At 45.5% G+C, this 14,592-nt stretch overlaps 1 protein-coding gene across 5 annotated transcripts in view; it reads left to right on the forward strand.

The window, feature by feature from the left end:
- TLN2 (talin 2) overlaps positions 1 to 14,592 on the forward strand; it is a 426,778-nt gene that overhangs the window by 332,856 nt on the left and 79,330 nt on the right. For all 5 annotated transcript variants that reach the window (XM_077881335.1, XM_077881341.1, XM_077881336.1 and 2 more), the window contains 6 exons: positions 525 to 668; positions 2,275 to 2,436; positions 8,438 to 8,578; positions 9,038 to 9,219; positions 10,312 to 10,444; positions 12,970 to 13,071. In XM_077881335.1, the coding sequence (XP_077737461.1) occupies positions 525 to 668; positions 2,275 to 2,436; positions 8,438 to 8,578; positions 9,038 to 9,219; positions 10,312 to 10,444; positions 12,970 to 13,071 (864 nt within the window). The remainder of the gene's footprint in view (positions 1 to 524; positions 669 to 2,274; positions 2,437 to 8,437; positions 8,579 to 9,037; positions 9,220 to 10,311; positions 10,445 to 12,969; positions 13,072 to 14,592) is intronic.

Here is a 14,592-nt window from a genome sequence, read left to right on the forward strand (position 1 = left end):
AGACCACATAGTACCTCCCCCACCAGAGACATCATACTCATTCTCCTTACTTACTATTGGATATACTGGCCTCAACAATAAGGAAGCTGTTGGCTATGAGATGAGAAACTTTCATGCATGGCAGGCTCCAGGGTTGGCCGACCCAGCAGCTCTATGCCGTTGGTCTCCACTCACATTTTTCTGTCTCTGCCATCTGCCAGCCAGAGAGTCAGCCTCACACTGAGCCTGGGTACCCTCATGGTCCCAAGATGGCTGCCAGCAGCACACAGGGCTGCTTTCATCCTTATTCAGGCCCCATTGGAAAGCTGCTTGAGGCTTTCTTAAGAACAGAGAGACTTTGTTCCCAGAAGCCTGCAGGAGACTCTGCTGCCATCAGCTCGTCTGTCCTTAAACCCTTACTGATGAGATTACCCTGACCAAACCTACACCAAGGAGCTCCTGAGTATGCTGCAGGCGCATTGCCAGGCCCTCGTCCCCTACAGGCTCATCTGGGTCTAAGCTGTGCTTTCCTCCTCCCTTTCCAGGCTGCATACCTGGTGGGCATCTCCGATCCAAATAGCCAGGCAGGCCACCAGGGCCTCGTGGACCCCATCCAGTTCGCCAGGGCTAACCAGGCTATCCAGATGGCATGCCAGAACCTGGTGGACCCCGGCAGCAGCCCGTCACAGGTAACCACGGGGTGAGAGTGTGAGGTCTGTGAGTCCTTAAGCTCCTGGAAGTGGTTTGTGGGAGACTGTGAGAAATGAGTAAGGAATACTGTTCTTTCAGAGCTTGCAAAGCCAGCTAAATGCAGTGCTGTGGATAACAACTTGAGGGGGGAATATTACAAAATGTGGTAAGCGTGGCAGTGTGTCAGGGCTTTCAAACGAGGTGCTGCTAGGCAGTAGGAGTAGAGTAATTACTGTGAGATTCATCGGGAGTCTCATGATTTCATTCAGGTCAGAGAACATGGGTGGAGGGCTTGTTCTGTGCTCAGCAGTAAGGGTCAACACAAGTAACCTGATCATGTAGGCCCTAGCTCTAACTCTGTTGGAGAAAGCTTGGAAGATGGGGGTTGCCAGGATGTGATGAGAGCACCAGGGATGCACAGAGAACATATGAGGAGCTATCAAGGTGCACGTCACAGAGATGGTGGCACTGAGCCAGGCCTCAAAGTCTAGTTAGAATCCAAAGTGCCTAAAGGACCCACAGAGGCATTTTAAGACTAAACAGTATGTGCAACGCTCCATATCCAAGTAGCAGGGAGCCCTGTTTAAGCAGCTTGTGCTAAAAGGAACAAGAACTGGCCCGTAGGATTACCAGAGGCAGCCCGTGAGTGCCATGTCCACTGTGAACCCCAAGACCAGCATTCTTTAGGCAGGAGGAGGAGCCAAGTTAAGGAGGCACTAGAGGGACCCTCTGACCTGCCTTCCAGCCTGAGAGCTGATGTGGAAGATGTCAGGGCACCTGACACTCGTCTCTGTCCAGTTAAAGACAATGGGGTGTTACCAGCCTCAGTAAAGTGGGTCAGGTGGGTTCAAGAGACTTGTTGGGGTTAAGGGTGGGGCCTGGGAGATGCTGGACCCAGACCCCTTACTAGGGCCTGCAGTCCCCCTGTGGGTGAGGAAGGAACTGATGCACGTTGGTGTTTATTTTCCTCATCTAGACCTGGACTCCAGTGTGGTGGCCATGAGCTGCACGTGGCCATTAAGCCCTTGAAATGTAGCTGGTCCAAACTGTGATGGGCTGTAAGTGTAAAATACACACTGGATTTTGAAGACTTGATATGATAAGAAAAGATAATGAGATCTCAGTATTCTTAAATTGATTACCTGGTGAAATGGAGTATTTTGGATCTATCAATTTAAATAAAAAGTTATTGAAATTAATTTCTCTTGTTTCTCTACTTATTTCAATGTGGCTACTAGCAAATTTAAAATTTCATGTGTCGTCCACATTATACTTCCGTCAGGCAGCACTGGCCCAGACCCTGGACCATGTGCCTCCTGGCCAGGGATCCTGAAGCAGAGCTGATCCCCTCTCCTTTCAGACTATCTGGAGTCCAGCCCTCTCCCACTCCAGCAGCACCTCCTTTCCTTTTGTTTATTCTCTCTTACTTAGCCTCTCTTGGCATGGTTTTGGGGCAGCAGAGCTAGACACGCATGTTGTAATCACATGGGCCCTAGATATGTGAGCTGAAGAGGAACACGGGGCTCGGGACCAGGGTGGACTCCTCTGACCTGCACCCCTCTGCACTGACCATGGGGTGCTGCAACCCAGCTCCATGCTTTGTAGGTTCTGTCAGCGGCCACCATTGTCGCCAAGCACACCTCGGCCCTGTGCAACGCCTGCCGCATTGCCTCGTCCAAGACCGCCAACCCAGTGGCCAAGAGACACTTTGTCCAGTCAGCCAAGGAAGTTGCCAATAGCACTGCCAACCTAGTGAAGACCATCAAGGTAAGTCACGGAACAGAGGTCTTAGGTGATCCCTGTGTCACCTGTTACAGTGGGGAAGGAAGTATGCAGGATTTCAGTTTTGCTCTTCTCAGGTTTGTGTCTCGTGAAGCCTAACACCTGATAGAAATCATTGAGATATTTATCATGAAAAACCAACAGCCTTGGTTGGTCTCCACTAACCTTCTTAAACTGGAGGGAGCAGGGTTGCCAAATTCTGTACTTGAGAAGCTTGGGGGCAGAAATGTGAAAGAGGTTGGCTATGAGGCATTGCTTGGCACTGTGGATAGCAGACACCCTGTGTTTATCGTAGCTGCTGCTGCGGAGTGATTTTGAGCTCATTGGCTCCAGGGAGTTGCTGGTAGGGGGTCTGCCATTGTTGCTAGATATATCTGGACCTAGAGAGAAGGTGAAGGGGAGAAGGGAATGGGAAGCTTTGGGGAAATCACTTGAAAAAAATCAATTTAATCTACCCTGTGATTTCTGTTCTGTTTATAGCTGCTTGAATGTTTGAAACAGAGCATCAGGTTTTTAAAACAGAGCATTCCATGTTCATACCAAGTTCATCTTTGTGTTACAGGCCGTGGACTGATTGGGGGAGGGAAGTGAAGTAGCAGGTACCCTGTGAGGAAGGAATTGTAGCAGCTGGCCTGGAGTAGGTATAGGCGGGTGATAAAGCCACAAACCCAGTCTACCCCAAGTGGGGATCAGGCAGCCGCTGGCAGCTAACCTCAAAAGGAAACAGCCACATCTGGGAGAGCAGGCCACAGGCAAGGAACCCAGAACCCCCTTCCAAGCCTCCAAAGCAGTGTGTCACGGAAGGCAGGCTACCAGCTCTGTGTAAACCCAGATCTGAGAGGGGAAGGCCAATGGAGGGTTAACACGTATTTAGGGATTGTCACACACATTGAGGTGGGGCGACCTGCTTTGTTACTGGGCAGGCCCTTGTGTAGTGCTACTCTGTCCTCTCTGGAGATAGCATATGACACGCATCATTTTCCTTGCATGATGCTAAAGCACTTGAGTCCTGTGGAGAAATCAGTCCAGAGGCGGAAGCTAGGGGAGAGCACGCAGCCCAGCAGCAGTTAGGAGCTGGCAGGTGAGAGCACAGGACGGTTAGCCCTGTCAGCAGTTTCTTACCGTTTAAACAAAGAGCCTTAAAAGAGTAAAGCCTGCCTATTTGAAGACCATAATAAGATAGGTTGGAAATAAATTAAAGCCAGTGAGCAGGTGCCCCTGGGATCGTGGTGGCTGCTCACCTTAATTACCATCATCGTTCATATTATTCAAAATTAACAAAGCTTACATTTTTAACTCTTTGGTTTGTACAAAGCTCGTTTCCAAATGTTTGGTGTAGATTACTCATCCCAGTTCACAATACCACCCTGTGCTTGTCATCCTCGTTTTACAGTCTGGATACTAGGCGCTGGCAGGTTAAGTAACTTTCCCAAGGAGACCCAGCCAGTCAGTGACACATAGAAATTCAAACCCAGCTTCCAGAACCCCCACCCTTTCTACTCTTGATCCTGCTCTCACCCTGCCATGCTATCCAAATCCAGACTAACTTAGGACCGAACACCTCGGTGTGTTTGCACTCCTTGTGTGCAAACTGGGGGAGGCCAGGATGAAAGACAACAACAGTTGAAGGGAATGACATCACGCACGGGTAGTTGCTGTATAATTAACCGACTTCAGTCACACTTGGCCATTTTCTGGTCGTTAGGAAACAGACTATATTTAGATGGAGCAAGGGAGGGGGAAAAAAAACTGTTCTATAGAAACTCCTGGGGACCTTTCTTTTGTGCCTCCTCCTGCTCTAAGTCCTGACCTATCTCTGTATAAAGCATCTCTGCTAAGATCTCCTCTCCTTTTCAGATTCTCCTCACGGTGTCAAACCCTCTTTGCAATTCCCGGCGGCAAATGAGCTCTTGTGATGGCCTGAAAGATAGGCCTGTGCAGGAACATCAGAGGAGGGGTGCGGGTGATTGTTAGGTGGGGAAGATGAAGGCGTCGTCTCTGTGAGCTCCCTGGGAAACAGCAGCTATGCACAAGGAACAGAAATGAACCCATTGCCCCTCGACTGGTTGAAGTGTGCTTGGTTTTTCAATTCTCACTGGGTGGCAGGGTTTGCCAGGGACAATGAGCCTTGTTTTTAATTTACTAATAGGAAGACAGTAATAGTCCTTTCCCTGTAGCTCACCATACTGTATACTGAATAGATTTCCTGTTTCAAGGAATTGGTTAAAAATCCTATCCTAGAACAAAACAAATGAATATTTAATTCTTTCAGTGTTTAAAACTACTGCCCTCATAGCTGCATTTTGCTCTAAGTTTTAGGCTGCTTAGTCCCTTTTTTTTTTTTTTTTTTTGCTTTTAACCATGAGGATGTGCCCACGCTGCCTAAATCCCAGCTGCCACACCTTTATAGACACACAAAAAAAGGAGGGACCCCAGCCAGAGGAACATTGAAGACCAGGGAACAGACCTTCACAGTAGGTTATCAGGACCATTAAAATATGTGCCCCCAAGAATCTTAAACTTCGGGGCACCTGGGTGGCTCAGTGTTTGAGTATCTGCCCTTGGTTCAGGTCGTTATCCTGGGATTGAATTCCACATTGGGCTCCCCACAGGTAGCCTGCTTCTCCCTCTGCCTATGTCTCTGCCTCTCTGTGTCTCTTGTGAATAAACAAATAAAACCTTAAAAAAAAAAAAAAAAAAGAATCTTAAACCTCTACCGATAGCAGTCTTCAAAATCCCGAAGCTTGGCTCAGCAGGAATAAATATCCTCACCTTCCTCCCTGGCAGATTGCCCTAAATGCCAGCTCTGGTAGAAGCACACGACCCCTACCCACAACTGCTGTCTTTCCGCTGGTCACTCCACACAGGGTCACCTGCTTCTCTGTTTTTCAGTCAGCTCATTACTAATCTCAAATCACATGTGTGGAATGTGCTATTTCAGATGTGCGCTCATTCAGGTTTGGGTACCAAGTAGAAATTGTACAACAGCTTTTCTTTTTGTGAGGAGTTGAAGCATGGCCTTGCCTCTAACAGCAGAGAAGAAGCTCAAGTTTTGGGATTAAGCATACCCACGGTATACCAAAGATACCAGATCTAGCTCTTGTTAATTGAAGTTGACTTGACTATAAGTATGTCTTCTTGGTCATCCTTAGGTTTGGATTGGTAAAGAAGGTTGGTTTTTTGTTTTTCTCCAGAAGAAAAAGAAAAGGGAAAACTTCTTGGGCTTTTCTTACTCCTATTCTCAATGCCTTTGTCTAAGGTCAGAAGAGAAGGGAGCCAGGGCTTTTGGGTTGTGGTTTGAAATGTGAGCTTGGATAGCCTGCCACTTTCTAGGTGTTGTTTTATATTCTAATATTGGGGATTTGTGATTAAGGTCCCAAATCTTGAAGGTCTTAAGGTCCCTTCCAGCTTCCCAAAGTCCATGAATCTTTGATTCTGGTACACATGCAGAAACTGTTTCTCCCAGACTCCTGTGGGATTTTGCTAAGAGAACATCCAAAAGAGCTGGCCAGGGATGAAGAGGATCCTCGTCCTCATGGGCCCTGGACATTTGGCTAACTGAATTTACCCCTTCATTGTTGCAGCTGCTGTCCTAGATATTCTGTGACATGGAAAGTCCATATGAAAACTATCATATCTACTTAAAATTTCACCAATGAGCAGATTTGCATATTCAGTTTACCTGGGTGGCTCCACCATCCCCAGAGTGGAAGCAGCATTCAGAAATGACATAATATCTGTGTAAACCATCCTCTCTGATGCCACCTCTAGTGGAAATAGCTTTTCCTTTTTGAAAATGAAAAAAAAAAAGTGGTTGATAATAGCTTCGGTGTTGTGTTCCACATTCAAGATCCTGTCCCATAAATAGCAATGGGCTGCATGGTATGTGATTTTAGTGCCCAGGCTCAAAAAAATATATATATATCCTTTCTTCATCTATTGGCACAGTCTATGAAACTGCACAATTAGAAAACCATTCCTTGGGATGTACCTTGACCAATCATCTTTTCATTTTGATAATGTTCAAGTAAAGGTTGGTGGCTTGACCAGACACCTGCCTTCCTAATAGGCCAAGAGGGCTGTATAAGGTAGAAAAAGGGGACAGGAAGAGTGTAAGGAGATAAGAACAGGAGGAAGGAGTGGTATGAAAGGGAGGCTTGTCATCTTCCATTGAGCTAGAAGCCTCATCATCCCTGCTGGAGGGAGTGTGATTGGCCACTGGTGCAACTGGGATTTGAGTTCCTTTGACACCGAAGTCCATTTCTGCCATCCGTCTGCTACTGGTGTGCCCATGTCGGGGCCACTCATGTCAGGTCCTGCTGCGTAGTATCCACCCTGCCTCCCAGCATATTTCAGGTTGCTCTGAAGCCTCACCTCAAGGAATCCATGATGTTCATAGTGCAATAAGATTAGACTAACAAGATGCCGTGTGGGTGACAGGTGCCAACTCCCCATTTACTGAGCACAAAAGTGACGGTCAAAATGGAGGCCATGTGTGAGCAAGAAATAGCACGTAGGGTTGCCACTGGGTCTGGAAAAATGGCAGAATTGGTGAGGTTAGAATAGAGGTCAGTGCCTACAGATGAGTAGAGGCAAGCCATGCATGGTATTAGTGAAGATGATAAATTAGCCAGGCTCCTGGGAATTCCTCTGAAAATATGAGCATGGTGGGATGTATAATTATTGTACTAAGCTGCCACAGCTTGATTGGAATGTAGTTGTTATTCAGAAATAGCCGTTAGAGCACACGTGCCAGCCTACTCTTGGCTTAACTGAAAAATAACGCTCTCATCTCAGATCTGGTTTGTTTCATAATGCTGGCGCCCTGGTTTTTTGTTCACTAATTGTCTAAATTGGCTTTTATATATTGCTCAGAACAGTTGCATTAAAAGTTTAATTGGTCATTTAATGGGGAAATTTATATTCTTCTACAGATATAACTGCCTTCTCAAATGTAACCCTTTGCCGAGAGGAAGGGACCCTGTCGTTGTAGTGTGTCCCCTCCCCACACAGTCTGCAGGTTCTAACAGTCTTCTTCGGAAGGTGGGGTCAGGTGTTGGGGAACCACAAGTCCAAGGGTTAACCCTTTGTTAAGCAGCCTTTCATGAATTACAGGATGTGTTCCTGGATTCTTCTCATCTAGGCCATTAGTCAACAGAGTGATTGATCACTCAGTGCCACCTGCTATTTAAAAAAAAAAAAAACTGAAGCATAAGATGGATAGACAAAAATGTACATCATATAAATAGAGGTCCATGAACTTAAGTTGAATACACCTAGGTGACTATAGCTAGATCAAGATCTAGGGCATGATCAGCCCCCAGAAGCCTCGTTTGTGCCCCTTCATCTTCTTTGCTCTGAAGGATGACCTGACTGCCAACACCCTAAATTAGTTTCATCTCTTTTTGTACTTGGCACACATGGAATCATACAGTAGGTGCATTTTTGTTTCTGGCCCCTGAAATACTATGTGAGATTTGTCCATGTTACTGGGGGTAGTTCTCGTCCATTCATTCCCTTTGGATTCATTCCACTTTTCTCATTTCAGAATGGTGGATGTGGACACTTTACCTCCATAATTCATGCAGGGATATCCAAGTAAAAGAAAAATTGGAAGTGCTATGCAATGTAAAGTATTTTTATAATTTGGGAGGGAATAAACTTAAAGTAAAAATGGATGGGGAAGAGCCCAAGGATTATGGTGTGAAAAGTGGGGAAGAAAATGGTTCAGCTGCAAAGTCATATGAGCAGGAAGTTGGTGGACTTTGAGGTCAGCTGCCCTGTGAACCACATATTAAACTTTATTTCTTATAATTGCTGAGGCGCTCTGCTTAATGGCTTGATCTCTCCAATTATTTTTTATGAATTCAACAAACATTTTCAGTATTCCCATTAAACCACATACTTCCACTAGGAGATGATTACCTTGGCCAGGAGTGGTTTGTGCATTTCAATGGGATCATGTCTCTGTGTTTTCTTCTATCAGGCCCTGGATGGGGATTTCTCTGAAGACAATCGCAATAAGTGTCGCATTGCCACCGCACCCTTGATCGAAGCTGTGGAGAACCTGACAGCATTCGCATCCAACCCTGAGTTTGTCAGCATTCCTGCCCAGATTAGCTCTGAGGTAGGGAGTCTTTGCAGCAAAGATAATACTGGGGTCTTTGGCTATTTCGTGTGGCACCAAATCCACATGAACAGTTAAGAACTCCAAAAGTTCTGTCTCGTAGAACGTTGCTGTTGTCAATGACAATACATGCACAGAGTTAATGAAACTCAAGATATACACGTATCTTAAGTGCTAATGCCTTAGCTTTATGTGTTGAACACAAGCTCTGTACTTAAGTTTGGGGCTGATTCTTTTCTTGGTATGCGCCATATTTGAAAATGATACTTACAAGTGAACATGGACCCACATCCTTGCTATCCAGGCTCTGTGTAAACCAGCCTCCATGGTTTCCTAACCTCTATGTCTCTTTCTGAAGAACACAGGTAGCGACTTGGCAAAGAATAGAACCTTCCAGAGCCCAACTCATTCACTTAATCTGTGCACCCTGCCCTTGACTCTTCTGCTGTTTGCTCCCAGGGTTCTCAGGCACAGGAACCGATCCTGGTCTCAGCTAAGACCATGCTGGAGAGTTCATCATACCTCATTCGCACTGCACGCTCACTGGCCATCAACCCCAAAGATCCGCCCACCTGGTCTGTGCTAGCTGGACACTCCCACACTGTGTCTGACTCTATCAAGAGTCTCATCACCTCTATCAGGTTAGTTTCTCCTCCAGAAATTGCTGGAGCCTACATCTAATCAGGGTGGAAGGAGGATAAGCCCAATAGGACTTTGATTTGATAGATGTAGCTGATCATTATCATCTTTTTATTTGGCTTTTTGGGACCAGTGGTAGTTCTGGACACAATAGCTAACCTAAACATTCACTCTATGTCAGAAACTGTTCTGAACATTTACCTATATTACTTTATTTCATCATCACAACAGCCTTGTAAACACTGCCATGGTCACCATTTAACTGATGAGAGAATTCAGTCAGAAAGGAGTTAGGTAGTATTCTCATGATCATCCCCAGGCCTGATGGCCTAGTCCCACTCCTAACCATTGTCTAGACCTAGGAGCTTAGGCAGAGAATACCAGTGTTTATTTAGCAGGATTTGAAGTTACTTTATTTTGTTAATAAGGCAAAAAGAATATTCTAGGTCCCACAGTAACTCTGGGCATCTCTGAACTCCCTGGCAATAGCATGAACCTGAAAAATCCCCAGAGTCGGTGTAACATCTCTAAAGTTGACCAGTTAGTACTCCACAACGTGGAATACATCCTTTTCCTTAGCCATACTTTGGTTTTTTATTGCTTTTGAAACTCAGCCCCCCCCCCCCCCCAAAAAAGAAACTCAGCCCCACTGTTCTCTCACCTAATGCCTTACAAGGAAAAATCCACTAGATATTTTAACTCCTACCATAGGACTTTGTGAATAATATGTAATGTCAAGAGTATAGTATGTTTGTATAAGAAATAGCTCTGACCTTTTAAGAAAATAATAAGGGACCTATGTTGAAGTCAGTGAAGTCTAAATAGTTTGATGAGTGGTTGTCTATCATCAGCCTGAGATGAGGAACAGCATCATGTCTTTCTCACTCAAAATAAATAGAGCTCACACGAGTGTTAAATTAAGAAATGCATGGGCTCTGCAGAGAGACATTCCTAAGCAAGGCTCAGGGGTTCACTCCTTAAATAAGCAATCAGACATGGTAGAAAGTAGATAGGGGCTCCCGGCCCACCATTGCTGCAGCAAGTTGTGAGACCTGAACACTGAGGAATCTGTTTGACTTGCCCTGTCCTTCCAGGGACAAGGCCCCTGGGCAGAGAGAGTGTGACTACTCCATCGATGGCATCAACCGGTGCATCCGGGACATTGAGCAGGCCTCTCTGGCAGCTGTCAGCCAGAGTTTGGCCACGAGGGATGACATCTCTGTGGAGGTAGGCCGGGGCTCGGTGTCTGAATCAGAGGCCTCTGAAAGTACTTAAGAATCACAGCTTTGGGGAATGGGGCCAAACACATTTTTGATGCTGGCATTTCATCACAGAATTACCTTTATCCCTGGAACCCACCTGGGAAGTTTGTGGAGGGAATAAGGCAGATGCTGAGTAGAAACGCTTTGGTGAAGGAACACATGTACTGCTGGAGTGGAAATTACAAACATGGCTGAAATTTGGGGGGAAATGATCACTGTCAGATGAGAGTGTGTCAGAAAAGTGAGGTTACCGTATTCAGTCTAACACATCAGTAGAGCAGACCAAGACATGTAAATTTTGGAATATTTCCTTGTCATGTTTTATCAGTGCATTTTTTGACTAATGGGCATATTTAGCATTAAAGTCTACACATTTGGTCTACTCAGAGGTAAAGGATTCTGCACTAAGTTGCCCGATATCCAGTGCTGGGAACCTTTTGCACTATATTTTTAATTCAGAGCCATGGCCCTCTTTTGCCAATTTTTTCAATTAACCTGTCCAAAGGCCCTTGATTCATACTTCCTTCTTTCTACTGAAAGAACCTGACACTCAGGAGGTGCTTAATAAATATGGATGGTCTGTTTACTGACCTGTCCCTTACCGCCAACGAATTCATCCACGGTGAACTTTGCTGCGGTCTCTAAGCAATAGGCCCAGAGTTGCTCATTTTTATTGATAGAGCTGTCGATTTTACTCCAGCTCTGCTCCCTTCCCCCCACTGTCAAGAAAAGAAGAAGGGCACCTGGTTGAGCATCTGCCTTCCGCTCAGGTTGTGAATCTAGGGTTCCTGGACTCGAGTCCTGCATCAGGCTCCCTGGAGGGAGCCTGCTTCTCCCTCTGCCTATGTGTCTGCCTTTCTCTGTCTCTCTCTCTCTCTCTCTCTCTCTCTCTGTCACACACACACACACACACACACACACACACAAACACACACAAATAAAACCTTAAAAAAAAAAAAAAAAGAAAGAAGAAATATTCTCATCCTATGCAGAATGTTAGAATTATTGTCAACTTTTTATTAAAGTCAGGACATGCATACAGAAAAGTGTGCATATCCTAAGTGCAGAGCTTGATGAATTATCACCAACCAAACACAGCTTTTAGTTAGTGCCCAGATCAAGAAGCAAAGATGACCAGCACCTCGGAACACCTGCTCAGGCCCCCACTCTTTCACCACCCCTCCCAAAACATCCTCTGTCTTCACTTCCTCCCTAGGAAGAAAATCTCTCCCTTTGAGGAGTTCCCTTTGAACTGTGTGTACTTCCTCCTTATACCATGTTCATTTTAATAAGCCATCTGTAATAACATTGCTGAAATATTCTTGCATTCTTGACTATAATCACTTCGAGCAGATAGACAATAGTGAACTAAATGAGATCCTTGGAAGTGTGGATGTTTCTACTTTCCTCCATCTTTCTATTTCTGTCTCTCTTTTTCCTTTTTATCCACAGAATTTTGTTTTCCATTTGGCATGTTAGATTGCTCTTGTCATTAACTTCTCATTAAGTCACCTCTGCCCAGAAACCCCAGCCTGGATACAGCATTGTTCAGAGGGAAAGCAGCACAGGCCAGAGTCTCATTACTGACAAGCAGAACAGTGTCACTTTGTCAGAAACTACCCTGTACCTTGCTAGTCTATGGTGGTGATCTATTAATCCTGAATCCATCAAGCACATTTCCTAGGGCGAGTCCCACAAAGGATCTGGTCTGTTCTGCTATTAGCCACTAATGTCCACCTTGGAATTCTCCATCTCCCTCATGCACCAGCGTCACCCAGATAGTTGGCCTCTTCACAGCATGAGTACAGTTCTTCTCTCAAATCTGAGAAAGAAATACCTTGGGGGGTGCAGTTTTTAGTATTTGCATCCACATTGCTGAATACAATGCACTTAGAAGCTGAGCTGAGTTCAGGGCATTTTCACAGTGTGCTTGTCTGGGAAATGGTCCTACTTTCCAAAAGCTGATCTCATTTTTTATATTAGCCTTTCTCTCCCCCGCCCCACCTCCCCTTTCTTAAGGGTTCTTAGTTCTGAGGACACAGCCACCTGGATGTTCCCCCAGACCCCACATTAGCTCTCCCTGTTTGAACAAAGTTTTCTTCCCTCCTTGGAAGGGAAATGTTCCTTACTTCCAATAGTTATGCTGAATAACTCAAAGTAAGGATATTGGTGACATCACTGAACACTGTGGTTGGTGTGAGTGAGGAGCCAGGAGGAAAAGTATTCTTCAGACCTGCCTTTTGTCACTCATGGGTGGAAGTGTGGGGGCTCTAGTCCAGGGGAACTCCGGGACCCTGCGAAAGGCAGGGTGGAGTGGTAGCTACGTGGCTCACCCAAGAGAGGGATTATCCGTTAAGGATATAGTAGATATTTTGGTATCCATTTCTCATGGCCTGCTTGTCTTCTGCGTGGGCCTTTTTATTTTTAAATCAATGTGGCTACATGGTGAATTGCCATAGGGGGAATTTGACAGCTCTCTCTCCTTATCAGGCCCTGCAAGAGCAGCTAACTTCAGTGGTCCAAGAAATCGGGCACCTTATCGATCCCATCGCCACAGCGGCTCGGGGAGAAGCAGCTCAGCTGGGACATAAGGTAATGTGCCCCAAGGGGATCCTGCTGAGGATCTGTGTGAACGATGGGGGGGTGAGTGATATTGATCACTGACCACTTCAGGATCAGTTTTCACCTAGAGTTCAAACAGAAACTGGAATGAGATCTTTCTGGTTATAGTCAGATTTTCCAAGACAAGACATCTGCTGCCCTTGACCTTCACTGAATAAGCCAGAAATGAACGTTGACATTGCTAGTCTGCTGTCTTCCATCTTTTGTCCCTGGCTGGCTGACCTCATTCTCACATGTTTAGGGGTACATTGTTCTTCCATGGTTTCTAACAGTGTCTGTTTTCACATATAAAGGAGCAAAGCAAACTTGCAAACTGCACTCTAGATAACCAGGCCTCCCGGGCCACTCCAGAGGAACCCTTCAACTGTGAGCTCATACCCACATTGTAGAAGTACTGAATAATATTTTACCTGTTTTGGGGTTCACTTTACAAATCCTTCAAGGCTAGTTGACTTGTCTAGCAGCCTGTGCTCAATAGAGGGAGGGCAAATAATTGGATTTTTAACCGCCTTCAGGGTTTCCTAACATTTATCAGTGCAGACATCAGTATTGATGTGCATATCAAGAAAACCGAGTAACCAAAATCTTTTCAGCAGGTATTGATTTTAGAAAATCAATGTTCTTGCTTTTTCACATTGTGGAACAGCTGAAGGGCCTACTAAGCTTCCTGCTGGTTCGAAGGAAAGGTTTTTGAGATTTAAAATGACCAGTGTGTCTGTATGCTTTCAAGTGTGGCAAATTTCATTTCTCAGCTGAGTTCCTTTATAATGAGAGAGGAGGGCTTGTCCACCTGTACGAAGAGGTTTAGAGAATGTGGGGGCTGGCCTGAAGGTCAGAGCTCTCCCAGCAGGTGGGCTGGAGCATTGCCCATGTGCCTGCTGTTGGGAACTGAGTCTGCCAGAGTAGCCAGACTTCATTTCAGCAGTTACTTTTGTTTCCAGTAAGCATTTTGTAAGAAAATATATCTAGATTTCTAGAGTAACAATCCTTGTCCCTGTCCATATGGAGTTAGTATGGAAGATTAATTCCTATGTCAATGGGTGGCATCAAAAGAAAAATAAGATATTTGTGTCACGTGAGTTACAAATTTACTCTTGGCCCTTTGGCTAAACCAGTCTCACTTTCTAAAAGAGAGTTCTGGACAAAGGAAGCCTCTGCCCCTCCATCCAGAAGAACCCTGGACTGAGAGTTGATACCTACCTGGTCCATTTCTTTATTACAACACTCAGGTGGGGGCCCAGAGATCACCTGGAACTGATAAATGCAAATTCTCAGACCACATGTATTAGTTATTTAGAGCAGCTATAGCAAGTTACTATAAACTGGGTGCCTGGCACCAACAGAAATGGAATCTCTCTCAGAAGTCTAAAAACAGGGTGTTGGCAGAGCCCGACTCTTTCTGGAGGCTCTATGGGAGAATCCATTCTTTGCTCTTCTAACTTCTGGTGGCCCTTACTGTTCTTTCACTATTATCATGCCAGTCTCTGCCTC

This window comes from Canis aureus, chromosome 32, assembly GCF_053574225.1.
Source record: "Canis aureus isolate CA01 chromosome 32, VMU_Caureus_v.1.0, whole genome shotgun sequence".
Lineage (NCBI taxonomy): Eukaryota > Metazoa > Chordata > Mammalia > Carnivora > Canidae > Canis > Canis aureus.